Source organism: Phyllobates terribilis, unplaced genomic scaffold, assembly GCF_046119375.1.
Source record: "Phyllobates terribilis strain yellow unplaced genomic scaffold, ASM4611937v1 Scaffold_8__6_contigs__length_399053987, whole genome shotgun sequence".
NCBI lineage: Eukaryota > Metazoa > Chordata > Amphibia > Anura > Dendrobatidae > Phyllobates > Phyllobates terribilis.
In genome coordinates this window covers 394,905,329-394,927,504 of record NW_027362768.1, presented here as the reverse complement: position 1 = coordinate 394,927,504, position 22,176 = coordinate 394,905,329, and the positions used below count along the sequence as shown (strand labels likewise).

At 47.7% G+C, this 22,176-nt stretch overlaps 1 protein-coding gene across 3 annotated transcripts in view; it reads left to right on the top strand.

Moving 5' to 3' along the window:
- The window catches only part of GGA1 (golgi associated, gamma adaptin ear containing, ARF binding protein 1), a 146,405-nt gene extending 135,078 nt beyond the window's left edge, over positions 1-11,327 (top strand). For all 3 annotated transcript variants that reach the window (XM_073645220.1, XM_073645221.1, XM_073645222.1), the window contains exons 14-17: positions 8,725-8,927; positions 9,295-9,464; positions 9,544-9,654; positions 10,872-11,327. In XM_073645220.1, coding sequence (XP_073501321.1) covers positions 8,725-8,927; positions 9,295-9,464; positions 9,544-9,654; positions 10,872-10,982 — 595 coding nt within the window. In that variant the 3' untranslated portion in view covers positions 10,983-11,327. The remainder of the gene's footprint in view (positions 1-8,724; positions 8,928-9,294; positions 9,465-9,543; positions 9,655-10,871) is intronic.
- The last annotated feature ends 10,849 nt before the right edge of the window (positions 11,328-22,176 follow it).

Below are 22,176 nucleotides of genomic sequence, written 5' to 3'. Positions count from 1 at the left end.
ATCAGCATATTATCACAGTATTGCTCCATGTCTCTATTTTGCAAGATTTGCAGACAATGTTACAGTACATGTCAAGTCAATCGTCAATATTCAGGATTATTCAAACAATAGCCTGTGTTAATCAATCAGAGTAGAACACCAATGCAAAAGTCAACATGAAGATAAAAGCATATGGCTCCTGGCTTACTGAATTTGTCTGGCATAATTAAGAAGAAAAGCTGTGTTGTCACATTCCTCCCCCTTCCTAATTAGCCATGGAGACTGTTGGATCTTGTAGTGGGTCGCTTTTCACGGGGTGCCAGACGTGATAGGCTTCCGATCATCCTTCTCCACTCGTCTGGACAGTCCATCAGCATTTCCATGATCTTTGCCCTTTTTATCGGAGACAGAAAAATTATAGGACTGTAAGGCCAGACTCCATCTGAGTAAACGTCCATTGTCTCCAGCAGTCCAATTTAGCCAATTTAAAGGATTGTTGTCTGTTATGACCGTGAATTCCTTGCCATAGTGGTAGGGCCGAAATTTCTTTATGGCCGAGACTATGGCCAAGCATTCTTTTTCTATTGTGGCATATGCCCTCTCCCGGTCCAACATCTTTTGGGAGACATAGGCTATCGGGTGTTCCTGACCATCGTCCCCCACTTGCCTGAGTACTGCTCCCAGTCCGGTATCCGATGCAACTCTTTGGACAGTGAACTAGTGGCAGAAGTCAGGGGCAGTCAGGACTGGGCTTTGGGCTAGCTGGATTTTTAACTGGAGGAATGCGGACTCGCATTCTGGGGTCCAGATGAGATTGCGGGCATATCTTTTGGTGGTGAGGTCAGTGAGGGGCTTTGCTATGGTGCTGTAATTGGAGATAAACTTTTGATAATAGTTTGCGGTCCCTAGGAATGCGCGGACCTGTTTTTGGTTGGCTGGGCGAGGCCACTGGGTAATGGCTTCTACTTATGCAAGTTCGGGACGAATGCACTCACTTCCCACCCTATGTCCCAGGTATAGTACCTCGACCATCCCCATCTGGCACTTCGGATGGTAAGCAGGGCTTTGGCTACCTCTGCAGCACCTGGGACACATGCTGAAGATGCTCTTCCCATGTGTCCCTGAAGATAGAGATGTCATCCAGGTAAGCCTGGGCATACCCCTAATATCCCTCTAGTAACTGGTCCTTCCTTTGGAAGGTAGCCGGGGCGTTCTTTATCCCAAATGACATGCTGGTAATTCATACAGGCCAAAAGGGGTGATGAATGCTGACTTCTCTTGAGCCTCTTTTGTGACTGGGATCTGCCAGTATCCCTTGCTCAGATCGATGGTAGATATGAACGGAGATCTTCCTAATCTGTCTAGTAGTTCACCCACCCGAGGCGTGGGGTAGGCGTCTGTAACGGGAACCTCATTGAGTCGCCTGTAGTCCACACAGAAGTGAGTACTCTTGTCTTTCTTGGACACCAACACTACACTGGCTGCCCATGGGCTATGGGATGGAACAATAACACCCATATTCAACATGTCATTCACCTCGGCCTTCATCATTGCCAACACTGGAGGTGTCACCCGATAGACGGGTTGTCTGAGAGGAGTGGCTACCCCTGTGTTGACATGATGCTGGACCAGGGGTGTTCGACCAGGCCGCCTTGTGAACAGGGAGCCATATAATCCAAGCAGTTTTGTTAACTGCTGCCTCTGTGATGGACCAAGCCGCTACCCCTATTCCCATTTTGGATTCAACTAATAACTCGGGGAACTGGTCCAAATCTGGGTCATCTAAAGGGGGACAGCAAACTGCTAAATTGGTAACTTCCCTTTCTTCATAAGCGTTTAGCATATTGACATGATAGGTCCGTTCATGTACACCTGCTCGATCCAGGGCTACGGTGTAGTCAGTCTCCCCGCCTTTCCTGGTGATGGTGAACGGACCAGCCCACATAGCTTGCAGCTTGTATTTGCATACTGGTACTGGTACTAGAACCTTCTGTCCACAGGTAAATTCTCGGAGTCTGGCAGCACGGTTACCGTTGTTGCCTTTCCTGAGCTACTTCTAAATTCCCGTGGGCTAAGGCCATGAGGTACTTCATTTTTTCCCTAAACTTTTGAACATACTCCAGAATGGGAACCTCTTCTGTGGGGAAAGTGCCCTCCCAACTCTCTCGTACTATCTCCAATAGCTCTCGCACTTTTCGGCCGTACAGCAATTCAAAAGGAGAGAACCCGGTAGAATCGTGCAGCACCTCCCAGTAGGCAAACAGGAACTGCTGCAGGTTTTTTTCCCAGTCAACCCCCTCGGACTCCACATATCAACTAATGAGCTGCTTGAGCGTTCCGTTGAAACTCTCACACAACCCGTTAGTTATGGAGTGGTACGCATGGTGCGGACCCCATGTTTTACCCAGAGGGTCTGAATCAGCTCGCTTTTGAACTGGGTCCCCTGGTCGGTCAATACATCCTGCGGAAACCCTACTCAATTAAAAATGTCCAGTAGAGCTTGAGCCACGTGCTCTGCATCTATGGATGACAGGGCAACGGCCTCTCGGTAGCGGGTAGCAAAGTCGACCAGGGTGAGGATAAATCTGTTTCCGCTGCGGCTGGGGACAGCTAAGGGGCCCACTAAATCGATGGCAACCCCCTGGAACGGCTCCCCTATCAAGGGCATGGATTAGAGCAGGCCATGACAGGGTGCTCCCCCCATCCGTTGACAAACCGAACAGGAGGCTCGGTATTTCCGCACCTCTTGAGCGATCCTTGGCCAAAAGAAACTATGTAACAAACGGACCCGGGTCTTTTTGACACCCATGGGCCACGCACAGGAGTTGGGCTCTGTACTGCTGGGGAACCATGAGTTGATGTACACGGGACCAGGGTCTCTCGGGGCAGGATGCGGGCTTTTCCCGATATAACAGTCCATTCTCCCATCTATACACCTCCCCCTGATTTCTTTCCTCAGGTCGAGCAGCTGCACTGTGGGCAAGCTCTAAGGTGGGGTCTGTGAATTGGGCTTCCCTAAAGTCTGTGCGATCTGTCTTCCCCCAGTCAATGGTTACAGTCTGGTCAGGGGTACTCGCCGCCACCAGCTCAGAGGTGGATGATGGAATCTTGGGGTGCAGGTTATCCTCGGGAGGAGTGTCAGAACGATCTGCATCAGAAATTTGTTTGGCTTGGCTGCAGGTGATGACTGTGACAAATTGTCTGGACAGTCCTTGGCCTAGGTCGTTCCCCAAAATAACAGGTGTGGGGAGGCCGTCCATGAGTACCACTTGGACCTCTCCCTGGTCGGTACCCCAGTCCAACTGCACACGTGCTAGAGGAATGTCCGAGCGCTGACCTCCAGCCAGGGAGATGGTCACTTGGCGGAGGGTAAATAGTGTTCTGGTGGGACAATATCTGGACTAACCAGGGTGATTGAAGACCCAGTGTCCCGAAGTCCCTGGGCCTGGATATCACCGACCTTGACGGGCTGGATGTGGTGATGGAGGTTGGCTAGTGTAGGATGGCCAAACCGCCGTAGAGTATGGACGGCATATACCACTTCCTCCGCTGCTGAGGTGTCCCTGGGGTAGCATCCCTCAGTCCTGGCTGGCTCACTTTGGCAGATGTTGACTGGCAGACGGGCTCCAGGCATGGGGCCCCGGCCCTGGGGACAATCTTTGGCCACGTGTCTAAGGCGCCCATATGTGTAACAGCACCGTGCTTTGGGCAAATCACGGGTACTGTTGGTGACCCTTGGTCCTGGTGGGTTTTCTGCTGGGTAGCGGGATACTCCTGCTTGAGCGACGGGTGGCCGGTCTAATCTTTGGGTGAGCTGTCTTCTGGGATCGGTGGGCATATCAAGTCTCCAGCGGGGTCGATTGGCTGTAAACTCATTGGCCAATCGGGCTCCTTTCTCTGGGGTGTCGGGCTTCCGGTCGGCTACCCACTCTTGTATTTCTGGGGCCATTTTCTCCATAAGTTGCTCGAGCACGATCAAGTTCCGCAGGGGAACAGCAGCGGAGTGGGCAGCACTACCTTCGAGCCCGCGGTTGCAATGTCGTCGGAGTTGACAGCCAAATTCTACATAGGAGACCCCCTGGCGAGACAGTATCAGGAACTTAGTGCGATATCTCTCTGGAGTGATGGTAAAAAGGGACAGCAGAGTGTTCTTAATAGTTCCATAGTTAAGGCAGTACTGAGGCCCAAGCGACCAGGCAGCATCCGGTGCCCGGCCAGTCAAACTAGTCCACCGGTATTTAGCCCAATCAGCTGTGGGCTCCTGGTGAATCAGCATCAGAGTCTCAAAATCTTGTAGATGTTCATCGACTTCAGTGTTGGACTCATTAAACACTGGCACGTGTCTGTAGCGGAGTTCCTTGGTGGGGTACCATCATTGGGGTAGGGTTCGGTGCTGGCAGTAGGGATACTGTAACTCCCAAAACTGATTCCATAACACAAGACCTTTCCCCACTTGAGGCTCCAGGTCCTAATGCAACCAACAACTCCTGGATTCGGGCTGCTGGGGACTGGGTTGAATCCAGACCGCCACTGGATCCTTGCTCTGGCAATTCCTCTGACTCCATCTCAGCGGAGTTTTCTTTGTCCTCCACGACGTTCTGGGCATCCCAACGGACCAATTCTTTGATCAAATCTGACCGAGTATCGGTGGCCCGGTATTCAATCTGTCGAAGCTGGCATAGCTCCTGTAGTTGCCATTTCTTGTTGCGGCTATATATCCACTCTGGTCCTCTTCACAAGGCCGGGCTCATGGGGTTGGACGTACTGGCATCCGAAACTTGCTGTGTATGCCTCACCTACGGTCTGCTGGGTCTGTCTATATAACTCCCTGGTTGAGGAGCCCCTGGATGGTGTCTGCTCACAGGGTCTTCCGTGGGCGTAACACTACTCAGACAACACAAGGTGAGGGTAAAACAGCGTGGAAATACTTAATTGAACCACAAAGTGGACAATAAACATATAGAACAGCCCCAGCAAATACCCAAAATGGTGCAACATTACACAATCCTTACCCTTACTCTGGCCTGCCTGGAATAAAACAGCTGCGATTTTGGGGCTTCCAGGGCTGACTATCCCCACCAGTGGCACCCCGCTTTTGGCTGGCCCCCAAAGAGAGAAGGTAACGACAAGCTTAGGAAAGTAGCCGAGAGCAGTGAGGTCTGGGGCCAGGTTACCGGATAGTCCCAACCTGTATTCTTCAAGACGTCTGTGAGGGTTCAGCAATGGTAAATGGAGCCCATCTGTATTCCTCCAGCTGGGGCCGAAATCCCCTAAGCTGACATGCTGTAGAATGACACAGAATAGAGGCAGAGACCCCTTTTTTTATAGATCACAGTTGTCCTTGCAGCCATCATTCACAGGTCAGGGATCAAGGTGGAAGGGGCTCATGACTCATTGAGCATTTAATTTCATGGTTTGGTATAATACAAATGCACCATATTATTACAGTATTGTTCCATGTCTCTATCTTGCAAGATTTGCAGACAATATGTTACAGTACATCTCAACTCAAGGGTCAACATTCAGGATTATTCAAACAATAGCCTGTGTTAATCAATCAGAGTAGAACACCAATGCAAAATTCAACATGAAGATAAAAGCATATGGCTCTGGCTTACTGAATTTGTCTGGTATAATTAAGAAAAAAAGCTGTGTCATCATATTCATTATCTCAGTATATTAGAATAATTAACAAAAAACACCTACAAAGGCTTCCTAAGCATTTAAAAAGGTCCCTTAGTCTGTTTCAGTAGGTTCCACAATCATATGGAAGACTGCTGATTTGATAGATGTCCAGAAGGCAGTCATTGACACACTAAGTAAATGCCAAGTAAATTTTGCATTTCATTTGGAATTCAAGGTCCTAGAGTCTGGAGGAAGAGTGGAGAGGCCACAATCCAAGCTTCTTGAGGTCTAGTGTGAAGTTGCCACAATCAGTGATGGTTTGGGGAGCCATGTCACCTGCTGGTGTATATATACCCCACCACCCATGGGCGTGAGGAGCACTGAATATTCATTGTCCTTAATAGCCGGCACACAGCGTAGCCGCAGCGTGGCTCCTGCTGCTACCGGGCGATCGAGTGTGCCCACTATTAAAACGCATGAATATTCACCCCTCTCCACTCCCATGGGCGTGGAGAGGGGGTGAATATTCATGCGTTTTAATAGCGGGTACATGTCCACCAACATTCAGACTATAAGACGAGACGCACCCCCCATTTTCCTCCAAAAAGGAAAAAAGTGTGTCTTATAGTCCGAAAAATACGGTAATATATGAGTTTCACTTTTTGTATTGAAGAACTGAAATAAATTAACTTTTTGATGATATTATAATTTAGTGAGATGCACCTGTAGATACTTTTCAGAGTTTAAAAAAAAAAAAAAAGTGTCCAAGATGTTCCTAGTGCATGTGTGTGTGTGTGTGCCTGTGCGTGTATATACAGGTGCTTCTCACAAAATTAGAATATCCTCAAAAATATATTTATTTCAGTTCTTCAATACAAAAAGTGAAGCTCCTATATTATATAGAGTCATTACACACAGAGGGATCTATTATATAGAGTCATTACACACAAAGTGATCTATTATATAGAGTAATTGACTATATAATAGATCACTCTGTGTGTAATGACTCTATATAATAGATCCCTCTGTGTGTAATGACTCTATATAATAGATCCCTCTGTGTGTAATGACTCTATATAATAGATCCCTCTGTGTGTAATGACTCTATATAATAGATCCCTCTGTGTGTAATGACTCTATATAATAGATCCCTCTGTGTGTAATGACTCTATATAATAGATCACTCTGTGTGTAATGACTATATAATAGATCCCTCTCTGTGTAATGACTCTATATAATAGATCCCTGTGCGTGTAATGACTCTATATAATAGATCCCTCTGTGTGTAATGACTCTATATAATAGATCCCTCTGTGTGTAATGACTCTATATAATAGATCCCTCTGCGTGTAATGACTCTATATACTAGATCACTCTGTGTGTAATGACTCTATATAATAGATCCCTCTGCGTGTAATGACTCTATATACTAGATCCCTCTGTGTGTAATGACTCTATATAATAGATCCCTCTGCGTGTAATGACTCTATATACTAGATCACTCTGTGTGTAATGACTCTATATAATAGATCCCTCTGCGTGTAATGACTCTATATAATAGATCACTCTGTGTGTAATGACTCTATATAATAGATCCCTCTGTGTGTAATGACTCTATATAATAGATCCCTCTGCGTGTAATGACTCTATATAATAGTTCCCTCTGTGTGTAATGACTATATAATAGATCCCTCTGTGTGTAATGACTCTATATAATAGATCCCTCTGTGTGTAATGACTCTATATAATAGATCCCTCTGTGTGTAATGACTCTATATAATAGATCCCTCTGTGTGTAATGACTCTATATAATAGATCCCTCTGTGTGTAATGACTCTATATAATAGATCCCTCTGTGTGTAATGACTCTATATAATAGATCCCTCTGTGTGTAATGACTCTATATAATAGATCACTCTGTGTGTAATGACTCTATATAATAGATCACTCTGTGTGTAATGACTCTATATAATAGATCCCTCTGTGTGTAATGACTCTATATAATAGATCCCTCTGTGTGTAATGACTCTATATAATAGATCCCTCTGTGTGTAATGACTCTATATAATAGATCCCTCTCTGTGTAATGACTCTATATAATAGATCCCTCTGTGTGTAATGACTGTATATAATAGATCCCTCTGTGTGTAATGACTCTATATAATAGATCCCTCTGTGTGTAATGACTGTATATAATAGACCCCTGTGTGTAATGACTCTATATAATATAGGAGTTTCACTTTTTGTATTGAAGAACTGAAATAAATTAAATTTTTGATCATATTCTAATTTTGTGAGCAGTACCTGTACGTGTGTGTCCATGCCTGTGCGCATTTTTGTGTGTATGTTCATGTGTGCGTGCGCGCCTATTTGCATGTGCATGTGCGTGAACAAATATGGAGAAAGGATAATAAACGGGGGGGGGGGGGGCATTTAGTTTATTACAATGTGTCAGGAAGATGTATCAGTTGTTAATCAGGAGGGAAGCACTGTGTAATGAGCGTCCTTGCCGATGGCCTCTGCAGCTTCTCTGCACTTTTACCCCTGTAGGGTCTCATGTAGATGACGTGCATGCTGTAGGTGCTGCTTTACTAATGTTCCCTATACATGATATTTCCTTAATCTGAGGCCTACGCTGCAGACCACCACTGGTGACTCCCCCACTCTTGCTGCACCCACACTGAAGCCTTCAGATTATTAGCCCCAGAGACAGACGTTTGCCTGGTGAATTGCCCCGGCCTCGCTGTGTAAGTCAGCTTGCCTTTTATGCTTCTTTCCTGGATCTCTGCTTGTATCCTTGGACCATTCAGAACTTGAATCACTGTTCTGGATCCACATCATCGCATTCTCTTCGCGCCGATCCCTTCGGAGATCTATAAAGCTTGATCTTGATGGATTTGTCTTTCTTCAACCTTAAATCTATAATGAAACGATCAGCGAATGTATAGAAATATATGAACCTAGGTCCGTGAGGACTCTGTGGAGTAACCAGGAGCTTTGTCGTATTGACCCATTTACGTTAACCTCCACCTCTAGTTTAGTGGAATATATTAGGAAGACCACTCTGTGCTTCATTAGGACTATACCTTCCTGTTACACCTGTGATTCGTCTCATTTCAGGGACAAGATCCAGCACAAGCCGAGTCTGCGAGATCTGCAGAGTAAAGCTCCTCCATCTGCACCGCAGCCTCCATCTGCACCGCAGCCTCCGCAGCCCTCCGCCCTGGGAGATCTGACGTTCACCGCTCCGGAGCAGCAGTCCCCCGCAAAATCAGAAGCCTCCCTTAATGCTGTCACTGTGCCTCTGGAGTCTATCAAACCGAGTACGGATCAGTAAGCAGTAGACAGACATATCCTCACTTATTTTTCCAATTTATACTTCACATAGGGTATATAGACACTCTAGCAGGGGCTTCCCTGCTCAGGACCTCCCATCCGCCAGAAGCCAAGCTTTGTCTCTGGTGACCACTCATCTTCATGTCTACCATTTAGTACTACGTATTCTTGCAGAAGGTGTAATCGGTTATTTGATGCAGGTGTCAGTTGTCGTCCCCGTAAATCATGGTGGCAGCTTTTACACTGGAGGGCTTTCTGTGAACAGACCCTTTAACTTTGTGATTTATCTGTCTGCATTTCTCTGTTTTGGTCTGCTCTCCTTGCACACTTGTTGGCTGTTTTCCTTGTTTGCAGGTAACATCCTCCCCGTCACTGTGTACGACCAACGTAGTTTCCGTGTGCTCTTCCACTTTGCTCAAGACTCTCCAGCAGGGAGACCGGATGTCCTGGTGGTTGTGATCTCCATGTTGAGTACAGCTCCACTCCCTGTCACTGGCATCAGTTTTCAGGCCGCTGTCCCAAAGGTTGGATAAGATGTTTCATAAATGACTATTCCTGCACTCAAACCTCATTTCTTCTGTAACAATTCTCTCTTCTTGTTAGACCATGAGGGTGAAATTGCAGCCGGCGTCTGGCTCAGAACTTCCGGCATTCAACCCAATCCTGCCTCCTTCTGCTGTCACTCAGGTGCTGCTGCTGGCCAATCCCACACAGGTATAATGCTGTCACTGCCAGTCAGTAAGTGGCGCCGCTAAGTCACAGACCATTGAGTAAGTGGCGTCGCTGAGTCACAGACCATTGAGTAAGTGGCGCCGCTGAGTCACAGACCATTGAGTAAGTGGCGCCGCTGAGTCACAGACCATTGAGTAAGTGGCGCCGCTGAGTCACAGACCAGTTAGTAAGTGGCGCCGCTGAGCCACAGACCAGTCAGTAAGTGGTGCCGCTGAGTCACAGACCAGTCAGTAAGTGGCGCCGCTGAAATACAGACCAGTCAGTAAGTGGCGCCGCTGAGTTACAAACCATTGAGTAAGTGGCGCCGCTGAGTCACAGACCATTGAGTAAGTGGCGCCGCTGAGTTACAAACCATTGAGTAAGTGGCGCCGCTGAGTCACAGACCATTGAGTAAGTGGCGCCGCTGAGTTACAGACCATTGAGTAAGTGGCGCCGCTGAGTCACAGACCAGTTAGTAAGTGGCGCCGCTGAGCCACAGACCAGTCAGTAAGTGGCGCCGCTGAGTCACAGACCAGTCAGTAAGTGGCGCCGCTGAAATACAGACCAGTCAGTGAGTGGCGCCGCTGAGAACCAGACCAGTCAGTGAGTGGCGCCGCTGAGAACCAGACCAGTCAGTGAGTGGCGCCGCTGAGATCCAGGCCAGGGAGTAAGTGGCGCCGCTGAGTTACAGACCATTGAGTAAGTGGCGCCGCTGAGTCACAGACCATTGAGTAAGTGGCGCCGCTGAGATCCTGGCCAGGGAGTGAGTGGCGCCGCTGAGATCCTGGCCAGGGAGTGAGTGGCGCCGCTGAAATCCAGGCCAGGGAGTGAGTGGCGCCGCTGAGATCCAGGCCAGAGAGTGAGTGGCGCCGCTGAGATCCAGGCCAGGGAGTGAGTGGCGCCGCCGAGATCCAGGCCAGGGAGTGAGTGGCGCCGCCGAGATCCAGGCCAGGGAGTGAGTGGCGCCGCCGAGATCCAGGCCAGGGAGTGAGTGGCGCCGCCGAGATCCAGGCCAGGGAGTGAGTGGCGCCGCCGAGATCCAGGCCAGGGAGTGAGTGGCGCCGCCGAGATCCAGGCCAGGGGGCGAGTGGCGCCGCCGAGATCCAGGCCAGGGGGCGAGTGGCGCCAGTCATTTGTGCTCATGTCTCCCCTATGTCGTTTCTTTTGTATGTAACCAGTTGTTAATCATGACCTCTCCATTTTGCTTTCTTCTCACACAGGAAAAGGTTCGCTTACGATACAAACTGACCTACAGCCAAGGAGAGAAAAGCTTTGATGAAATGGGAGATGTGGAAGACTTTCCACCTGTAGAGAAGTGGGGAAGTCTGTAGAATAAGTCTGGTAGACAATACTGGGGAAATGCTGATGGTCAGAGCCTCCACATGAACTGCTGTGCACCTCTGACTTGTTTGGCTGCTCTTTATTCTCCTCTTCCTGCTGTTACACGGCCCCAGGGACATTGTCAGATCTCAGTCTATGTCCCTCCTCTTCTTCTTTTGCCTCTATCTTTTTGGGAGCAGCCCTTCATGCTATGGGGTGAATCTCGTCTGGTCCTGCCGCGGCAGTACCTGCTCTCAGTCATTGCCGTCTTCTCATCCTGCAATATGTTCATTGTCTTTGTCTAATATACTTCTGATTTCTATGATTTTGTGAAATCTGCAGATGATCTTGCTGAATGTTGGTCTCCTCGTTTTATTCTCACTTATCGCATGCGATGCGATTCATGTAGCTAAACCAACCTCGACACAAACTTCATGTGTGATGTGGCCGCTATCGGCTCCTGAATCCCCCCGGCCTTCCTGGAGCTTTTATCTCATTGCCATCGCCTTATGGAATCTATTGCCCCTCTTTAGTTATAAACCCGTCACCAGAAGGCCGTGGGCTCCATGTATACCGGTGAGCTGCAGTACATGAGGGCTGTAAGGTAGCAAGCTCCAGCAAGAAGAGACGACCGGCAGACGGCGGACCCTCCTGAGCCCATGCAGCTGGTCACTGTAACCTGCTAAAACCTTGAAGGGTCTACGCTGAAGGACGAAGCTCTGCTGGCACTGACCCGTGGCACTACATGCGGCCGTATCATTGAAGGTCACTTATTACTGTATGAATGTAAGTGAGTTCCCCTGTAATTTCAGCTTCACCTACACGTTTCCTCACGGCAGTCTGCAGCATCCTGTGTTCAGCCCCAGCCGGCTCCATGTGCTCTTATGAAATGACTCTTGTGGCTTCTGTCTGCCGGCATTGTGCTGACCACTTCCGTCATCCACTGAGTCACCAGCTGCTCACTTCCCTTCTGTGACTACAAGCCACTTGCACATAAACGACGATTGATGTGCTGCAAGCTCCATATTCACTATATATTCACTGTAGCTCATCCTCCTGTGGCTCTGTAATGGAAATTGTCTGTGCCCAAACATGGTGATATCCTCACCCTCTGTCCCTAGTGCTGACCCAGCATTGTGAGGCTACATAATAGGAGTTATGTCTGTACCCAACCATGGACATATCCTCACCCTCTGTCCCTAGTGCTGACCCAGCATTGTGAGGCTACATAATAGGAGTTATGTCTGTACCCAACCATGGACATATCCTCACCCTCTGTCCCTAGTGCTGACCCAGCATTGTGAGGCTACATAATAGGAGTTATGTCTGTACCCAACCATGGTCATATCCTCACCCTCTGTCCCTAGTGCCGGCCCGGTATTGTGAGGCTACATAATAGGAGTTATGAGTTTATCAAAAAGAGGACACAACACAAAAGGCACAGTAATCTGGACTGGAAGCATATCCTCACAGTAAGGTGCACCCTCACATAGTATGAGTAGAAAAGTGAAGTACTCCTATATATAATGTATACCAAAGAAATTGGAGTAAGCCATGATTGCCAAAAAAAGGGTTTGTTAAAAATGCACAAATATTTATTAGTACAAAAACACTATTCTAAAAGATAGAGGTTCAAAAACATGAAATACAAGGTACAATGAGCAGACAAGCAAAACCAAGCAGTACAAGTAGTATATAGGCGAATACTTCGGCTAAAGCAAAGAAATTCAATATTTTCAAACAGTTATGTAAGAAATTAAATATATGCAGATGAGTAGTGCAAAGTATGTTCAAATAGCACTACTTCAATCGCATGATAGAGCAAAGGTCAGAAGAGGCCAAGTATAGATAAAGTGCTAGTGCATAAAAAGGAGAGAGATATAGGTTACCCTAATTTTGTGGTTCCTTAAATGCTAGATATTCATACATGAAAACCTATTTTGCAATATATATATATATATATATATATATATATATATATATATATATATATATATATATATAGTTCCTCTACATTGAGAGTATAGGGTAGTGCCAATGCAGTGTGAACTACAGCAAAGAAGAGACTCATATAGTAAAGTGCAAGTGCATTATTAGGCCTAGTCCCACTAAACTCACAGCACTAATCAGCCATACTGGTCAAAGTATTTCATAATAAAGAACAAGAAAATTGCTAAAGTAGCTGTGAAGACACAGGGTCTTCCGCGGGCATAATACTACTCAGAGAACACAAGGTGAGGGTAAAACAGTGTGGCAATATTTTATTGAACCACAAAACAGGTAATAAACAGAAAAAACGGTCCCAGCAAATACCCAAGATGGTACAACATGACACAGTCATCACTCTTCCGCTGGCCTGCTGGGATAGAACAGCTGCGACTTTGGGACTTCCAGGGCCAACTACCTCAACCAGTGGCCCCCCGGGCCCACCACAGAGAGAAGGTAGCGGCAAGCTTAGGAAGCGAGCAGTCCATCTAGGTACAAGGCCAGGAGACCCGAGCTTCTCCGAATGTCTCCATGGGTTCCAGGCCACCGGAGGGTCCCACCTGGCAACCCCAAAGAACATATCCATGGCGCCAGGTGACTTCTTCGTCCCAACCTGATCTCCCCAAATGTATCTATGGTCTCTCTGATGGTCAATGGAGCAGATCTGTATCTTTCCAGTCAGGGCCTCGTACCCTTGGACTTGAATCATGTAGAATCCAGATCTGTCTCTCTTTGGGAAAAGCCATGCTACCAAGCTGATGGTGTGACAGAGTCTCTGATCTTTGATTCTCCTTGTAAAGTTTCTTTCAATCCTCTCTTGTCAATCTCCCTGCTACAGAACCATATGTCTTTTTTAAGTACTAGTCAACAGGTTACTGGTCATTAGTCAGAGGTAAAGGTGCAGGGCTCACTCAGGTCTCATTGTTTGAGCTAATGAATTTACATAGTTAGTATAGCAGGGGCTCTTTAAATCAACATTCAGCTGACTTAGGATAATATGCAATTAGCATAGTAACAAACAACATTGTTTCACAGACCCAAGAGGAGACAAAATTCAGGGTTATAGAAATACTCGTATGTCCTTCTTGAGCCATGGAAATACACATACAGTCACAATTCAACAGAAACACAATGGTGTATTTCTCTTGGCTTAAGAAATTTAATTGTCTAAAGAAGAGCCGCATATAGTAAAGTGCAAGTGCATTATTAGGCTTAGGCCCTCTAAAATCACAGCACTAATCAGCCATACTGGTCAAAGTATTTCATAATAAAGAACAAGAAAATTGCTAAAGTAGCTTACCCTTGTGAATAGAGAAGCTCGCCTGCCATCAATAGCCCTGACATGCATTTTGCTGTCGCTTTGAGGGGTCATTATTCACTATATATTCACTGAAGCTCATCCTCTTGCGGTTCTGTAATAGGAGTTATGTCTGTGCCCAACCACAATCATATCCTCACCCTCTTTCCCTATTGCCAGCCTGGCCCTGTGAGGCTTCATAATGGGAGTAATGTTTGTGCCCAACCACGGTGTGAAAACCCGGGGTCTTCCGTGGGCATAATGCTACTCAGACAACACAGGCTGAGGGTAAAGCAGTGTGGCAATACTTTATTGAACCACCAAACTGACAATAAACATAGAACAGCCCCAGCAAATACCCAAGATGGTACAAAATTACACAGTCTCACCCCTTCACTGGCCCACCGGTAATAGAGCAGCTGCGACTTTGGGACTTCCAGGGCCAACTACCTCAACTAGTGGCCCCCCGCTTTTGGTGGGCACCCACAGAGAGAAGGTAGCGGCAAGCTTAGGAAGCTGACAGTCCATTGAGATACAAGGCCAGGAGACCCGAGGGTCCCACCATGGCCTCTCCGAACAACTCCATTGGTTCCAGGTGACCTCATTGTCCCAACCTGCTTTCTCCAAGTGTGTCCATGGGTTCCAGATGGTCCCAACCTGGCAACCCCAAACAACATATCCATGGGACCAGGTGACCTCATTGTTCCAACCTGGTTTCCCCAAATGTATCCATGGGTTCTCTGATGGTCAATGGAGCATATCTGTATCCTTCCAGCCAGGGCAGTGTACCCTTAGGCTAGAATCCAAATCTGTGTGTCTCTGGATGGAGTCATACTACCAAACTACTGTCCTGAAAAGTCTCTCTGATTCTCTTTACAGCAGGATAGAAAACACTTTTTATATTTACATATGTGGCTAAGGTCATCAGTCACAGGTCAGGGGAAAGAGCTGGGCTCAGGTCTCATTGTTTGAGCATTTAATCAATTTACATAGTTGGTATCCCCCGCTCTGTAAATCAACAACTAGCTGGCTTAGTACAATATGTATTTAGCATATTAACAAACATTATTGTTTCCAGACCAAGAGAAGTCAACATTCAAGTTTATACAAATACTAGTATGTCCTTCTTAACCAGCCAAAGAAAAACACATACATTCAAGAGGCAATACAAGCACAATAGTGTAATTCTCTTGCTCTAACAAATCTAGACGTCTGGCTAATTAAGATTAGAACATAATTTTGATCAAAATAATGCGAAAGCCATCCCACCTCTATTGCGGTTTATTTATTACAGGATATTTGTGTATTGTGTTTCTGTCTTTGTTTTTTTCATAATAGGAGTTATGTCTGTGCCCAACCACAGTCATATCCTCACCTTCTATCCCTAGTGCTGACCCAGCCTTGTGAGGCTACTTAATAGGAGTTATGTCTGTACCCAACCATGGTCATATCCTTACCCTCTGTCCCTAGTGCCGGCCCAGCATTGTGAGGCTGCATAATTGAGGAGTTTTGTTTGTGCCCAACCATGGTCATATCCTCACCCTCTGTCCCTAGTGCTGGCCCAGCATTGTGAGGCTACATAATAGGAGTTATGTCTGTACCCAACCATGGACATATCCTCACCTATCCCTAGTGCTGACCCAGCATTGTGAGGCTACATAATAGAAGTTATGTCTGTACCCAACCATGGTCATATCCTCACCCTCTGTCCCTAGTGCCGGCCCGGTATTGTGAAGCTGCATAATAGGAGTTATGTCTGTACCCAACCATGGTCATATCCTCACCTATCCCTAGTGCTGACCCAGCATTGTGAGGCTGCATAATAGAAGTTATGTCTGTACCCAACCATGGTCATATCCTCACCCTCTGTCCCTAGTGCCGGCCCGGCATTGTGAGGCTACATCATAGGAGTTATGTCTGTGCCCAACCATGGTCATATCTTTACTCTCTGTCCCCAGTGCCAGCCCGGCATTGTGAGGCTACATAATAGAAGTTATGTCTGTACCCAACCATGGTCATATCCTCACCCTCTGTCCCTAGTGCCGGCCCGGCATTGTGAGGCTACATCATAGGAGTTATGTCTGTACCCAACCATGGTCATATCCTCACCCTCTGTCCCTAGTGCCGGCCCGGCATTGTGAGGCTACATAATAGGAGTTATGTCTGTACCCAACCATGGTCATATCCTTACTCTCTGTCCCCAGTGCCGGCCCGGCATTGTGAGGCTACATAATAGGAGTTATGTCTGTGCCCAACCATGGTCATATCCTCACCCTCTGTCCCTAGTGCCGGCCCGGTATTGTGAAGCTACATAATAGGAGTTATGTCTGTACCCAACCATGGACATATCCTCACCCTCTGTCCCTAGTGCCGGCCCGGCATTGTGAGGCTACATAATAGGAGTTATGTCTGTACCCAACCATGGTCATATCCTCACCCTCTGTCCCTAGTGCCGGCCCGGTATTGTGAAGCTACATAATAGGAGTTATGTCTGTACCCAACCATGGTCATATCCTTACTCTCTGTCCCCAGTGCCGGCCCGGCATTGTGAGGCTACATAATAGGAGTTATGTCTGTGCCCAACCATGGTCATATCCTCACCCTCTGTCCCTAGTGCCGGCCCGGCATTGTGAGGCTACATAATAGGAGTTATGTCTGTGCCCAACCATGGTCATATCCTCACCCTCTGTCCCTAGTGCTGGCCCAGCATTGTGAGGCTACATAATAGGAGTTATGTCTGTACCCAACCATGGACATATCCTCACCCTCTGTCCCCAGTGCCGGCCCGGCATTGTGAGGCTACATAATAGGAGTTATGTCTGTGCCCAACCATGGTCATATCCTTACTCTCTGTCCCCAGTGCCGGCCTGACATCCTAGAGAACCAGGCAGATGTCCAGGCCTTACTTCCACTTACTGGGCACTATTTCTGTAACTCAACATATTTGCTTTTTCTTGCTGCTGTCGTGCAGAATAATAGGGAAGTTATTGGGATCTCCAGCTGCGACTTAATAGTTTTATGGATTGAAATCTCTTCACAATAAAAGTCATCATTTGATTTTGACAGCAGAAGATTTTCTAATAATCAACGCAGTGGCAAATTCTGGAGTTTACTGAGGCCATGCTCTTCTGTAATCTATCCACCATGTCCTGTATTCAACACTCACTTATCAGTAGGGCTCCAGTTATGCATGTAGAGTAACTGATGGTTTAAAGAAGTTGTCCAGTACTTTAGATTACCCCCCAATGTTTCCCCTTGGGGCCCCTAGGATTTTTTGTAATTACCTTATGTTGCTGATAATGCTTGTGAGCGGCGCCATCACTGGCCGCTCACAGGCATCACGTGACCCCGCTCTGACGTCACGACAAGTGAGGCGTGACTCAGCGCTGGGGTCCTCGCGGTGGCTGTTAGGTTGTGTGGGTGCAGCATCCAATGAATGGGGAGAGGCAGAGCGCGCGGTGGATGCTGGGTGTGACGTGGGGGGTAACCCCGCCTACAGCCTGGCATTCACCGTGGAATGTGGAAGAGAGAGACCCCCGGCTGCTCCCAGCACTTGTCGTGACATCAGCGGATGTCAGAGCCGGCTGCAGCCGGGGGTCACGTGATGCCTGTCATCGGCCAGTGATAGCGCCGCTCACAGGCATTATCTGCAACGTAAGGTAATTACAAAAGTCCTTAGGGGCCCAGGGGAGATACATTGGGGGGGGGGGGGTAATATAAAGTACTGGGCAACCCCTTTAAAGGATAACGATTTGGAACAGTGTTTTTACTACTGAATGTAATAAAGGAAGCCAGTACAATGTGGTTTTCTGTGATAACTGTGAAAGTCCATCGGTACTTTTCATGAAAAACCTGTGTGTTAAATATTGCTTATCCAGCTATACACTATCTGCTGCAAAAAGCATGTTCATACCAAGAAAAACGTACAACTCCACTTAGTCACGCCAAGAAAGGTTCAGTAGTCGTAAATGTGGCCTACTGGTGGCCATAAGGGCTGTGCGGATGTGGCCTGCTGTTCTTGTGCCAGTCACACAATTCCTCACTCATAGGCAGTGGAGTTCTGGCTGAACGGGAGGACACTAATGAAAGAAAAGCCCACAACGGTCACAGAAATAACTTCAATCTGACAAAAGTAATAATAAATTAAAAATCTATGGAAATGAAGAAATGAAGGTCAGACATTGCTTCTCTGTTTCCACTGAATTAAAAAAAAAATTAACCTCATGAAATCGGCCCGGACAGAAATGATGGTTCTTCTTCTTAACTTAATATTTTGTTGAACCTTTTGAGGCGATCACTGCAATCAGACGACTCCTGTAACCAGGGGTGGATTAAGAGTAGCAAGGGCCCCGGGCAGTTTAGAAGGCGCGGGCCCCCCCCAACACCCCCACACACCCCCCCCCACACACACCTGATGTATCACATGTCACATGATCCCCTGTGATAGATCATGTGATAGTTCACTGTCAGGAATATTATAAAATATTGATATCAGGAAAATGTCCTTCCACCTGCGTGACACAGATGTCCACCCCCCTCCCTTATTCTCCTTCTGCTCAGCACAAATCCCCAATTAACCCACGACTGATAGTTATTCACACACGGCCAGGGAAGAAGTGTGAAAACTTCCTTTTGGAACCAAGCCTCTTGTCTCAGAGAGCAGGGGGTAATTACTAGGGGGCTTGCGCTAATTTACATGTAACTGTTGAAGACCAGTTCCCCAGCTTCAAAGGGGAATTTGCAGACATGATGACTCCGATATTAGATATGAAATAATATGAGTTCTATAGGTCCGACAATAACGGGACCCATATGTGGAGTAACCAAATCAGCCCCGGAATATGCAGGTATTTTTCCACGGCCGTAACCAACATCGGGGGGCCGTAGTGCAACCCAGTGGGCTACAGGACAGCCTCTCCGGCGACCACTCGCTCTAGGTGCAGTACCTTGACTGACCTGAGAGGCAAGGGGGCGCCAGAGAGTTGTGCCTGTATTGTGGCGTCACGGATTGGTGACGTGTAAGGGACAACACACCACCGTGTTTCCCCCCCGCTGGTAGCAGCTTCCTCGCACTACTTACTCTAGGTGCAGTACCTTGACTGACCTGAGAGGTAAGGGGGCGCCAGAGAGCTGCACCCACCGGCCGGCATTTTCCTGACATTCACGTGAAATTAATTTGGCACAATATTAATTATAATATTTTGTTTTAGGCAGTGTGCCCACTATGCATTTTTTAAGCAATTCCGCTGCAGAAACGCTTAAAAAACGCTTGGTAGAAGGTCTGCCATGTTCACCAATGATAATCCGTGCTGTGCACATGCTGCAGAAATTTCCGCTGCGGATTATCATTGCGGAAAAATCCGCAGCACTACCAATTATTTTGCGGAGGAGCAGCGCTTTTGCCGCCATTGACTTGCATTGGAACGCATGGAATCCGCATCACTGCATCTGTACATGCGGAATCCATGTGTTTCAATGTGCGGATGGTACCCGGGTTTGGAGAAGAGGAGACTCTCCTCCGGACCCGGGTACCATAGAACCGGTAAAAAAAAAGAATAAAATAAAAAATATACATTATACTTACCTTCTGATGGCCCCCAGTGTCTTTATCCGATGCGTCCTGGCTTGCCGGCAGCTCGCGACGGTCTGAAAAGCACCTGCCGTGACGTCATTTAGTCATGTGACGGGTCACGCGACCGCTGACGTCGGGAGACCATCAGAAGGTAAGTATATATTTTTTTATTTTTTACCATTCTTTAAGGTCACACTATATAAATCCATGCCGGTTGCATGGATTTATATAGTGTGACCAAGTTGTCAAGCACTTTCCAAGTGATGCTAAAATCGCTTGGAAAGCGCTTGATAACCCGCATGCGGAAATGCAAGTGAAGAACGCTTCACATCCGCATGTCCCTGGCAGGAAAAACGCATGTAAAATCCGCATGTACAATCCGCATGTGTTTTTTCTGCCAGGGAGATGCAGAAACGCTCTAAAAAAATCCGGAGCATTTCTGTATCGTGGGCACATAGCCTGACATTAATTGTATGATTCGGCACCATCTATACACAGCGGGAGGCTGCACGGCGCCACCTATACACAGCGGGAGGCTGCACGGCGCCATCTATACACAGCAGGGGGCCGCACGGTGCCATCTATACACAGTGGGAGGCCGCACATAGCCATCTATACACAACAGGAGGCCGCACGGCACCATCTATACACAGCGGGAGGCCGCACGTAGCCATCTATACACAGCAGGAGGCCGCACGTAGCCATCTATACACAGCAGGAGGCCGCACGTAGCCATCTATACACAGCAGGGGGCCGCACGTAGCCATCTATACACAGCGGGAGGCCACACGTTGTCATCTATATACAGCGGGAGGCCGCACGTAGCCATCTATACACAGCGGGAGGTCGCACGTAGCCATCTATACACAGCGGGAGGTCGCACGGCGCCATCTACACACAGCAGGAGGCCACATGTAGCCATCTATACACAGAGGGAGGCCGCACGTAGCCATCTATACACAGCGGGAGGCCACACGGCGGCATCTATACACAGCGGGAGGCCACACGGTGCCATCTATACACAGCGGGAGGCCGCACGCAGTCACGCACACACAAACATGCAGACATATACATACACGCATAAACACATTTGAAACACAAAAATACATATAAACAGACATCACACAATGATATCTGCCTGCACACACACACTCACTCTCTCACATACACACTCTCTCACACAGACTCACCATCCCCCGGCTCGGCTCCCGTCCTCCTGCTCCTTTCCGGTGCAGCACTGCAGGCCGGGCGCGCATAGGGAAGTTAACAGCTGCAGTGCTGGCCCGGCCGGAGAAGAAGCAGCGTCCATGCGCCGCTGCTGGGGGAGCGGTCCGGGGGCCCCCCACCACTGTCTGCCAGTATGTGCCGCGGCGCCGCACATATAATGAGGGCAATCTAGCCATAGACACCCGGGAGGCCCGAGGCCCCGGGCGGTAGCCCAGATTGCCATCATTATAATCCGCCTATGCCTGTAACTGTCAATGAGACTTCTGCACCTCTCGACGGGCATTTTGGCCCACTCCTCATAAGCAAACTGCTCCAGTTGTCTTGTGCTGAAGGTTGCCTTTTCCAGACGACATGTTTCAGCTCTTTCCAAACATGCTCAATAGGATTTAGGTCAGGGCTCATAGAAGCCACTTCAGCATAGTCCAATGTTTAACTCTTAGCCATTCTTGGGTGTTTTTAACTGTGTGTTTTGGGTCATTATCCTGTTGCAAGACCCATGACCTGCGACTGAGACCAAGCTTTCTGACACTGGGCAGCACATTTCTCTCTAGAATCCCTTGATAGTCTTGAGATTTCATTGTACCCTGCACAGATTCAAGACACCCTGTGCCAGATGCAGCAAAGCAGCCCCAGAACATAACAGAGCCTCCACCATTTTTCACAGTAGGGACAGTGTTCTTTTCTTGATATGCTTCATTTTTCCATCTATGAACATAGAGCTGATGTGCCTTGCCATAAACTTCCATTTTTGTCTCATCTGTTCATAGGACATTCTCAAAGAAGCTTTGTGGCTAGTCAACATGTAATTTGGCAAATTCCAGTCTGGCTTTTTGATGATTTTTTTCCAACAATAGTGTTCTGCTTGGTCGTCTCCCATGAAGTCCACTTTGGATCAAACAACGACGGATGGTGCGATCTGACACTGATGTTCCTTGAGCTTGAAGTTCACCTTTAATCTCTTTAGAAGTTAGCCTGGGCTCTTTTGTTACGATTCATATTATCCGTCTCTTTGATTTGTCATCAATTTTCCTCCTGCGGCCACGACCAGGGATGTTGGCTACAGTCCCATGGATCTTATTTCTGAACACCATTAGGCATGAGTGAACATTTCCATGTTCGGTTT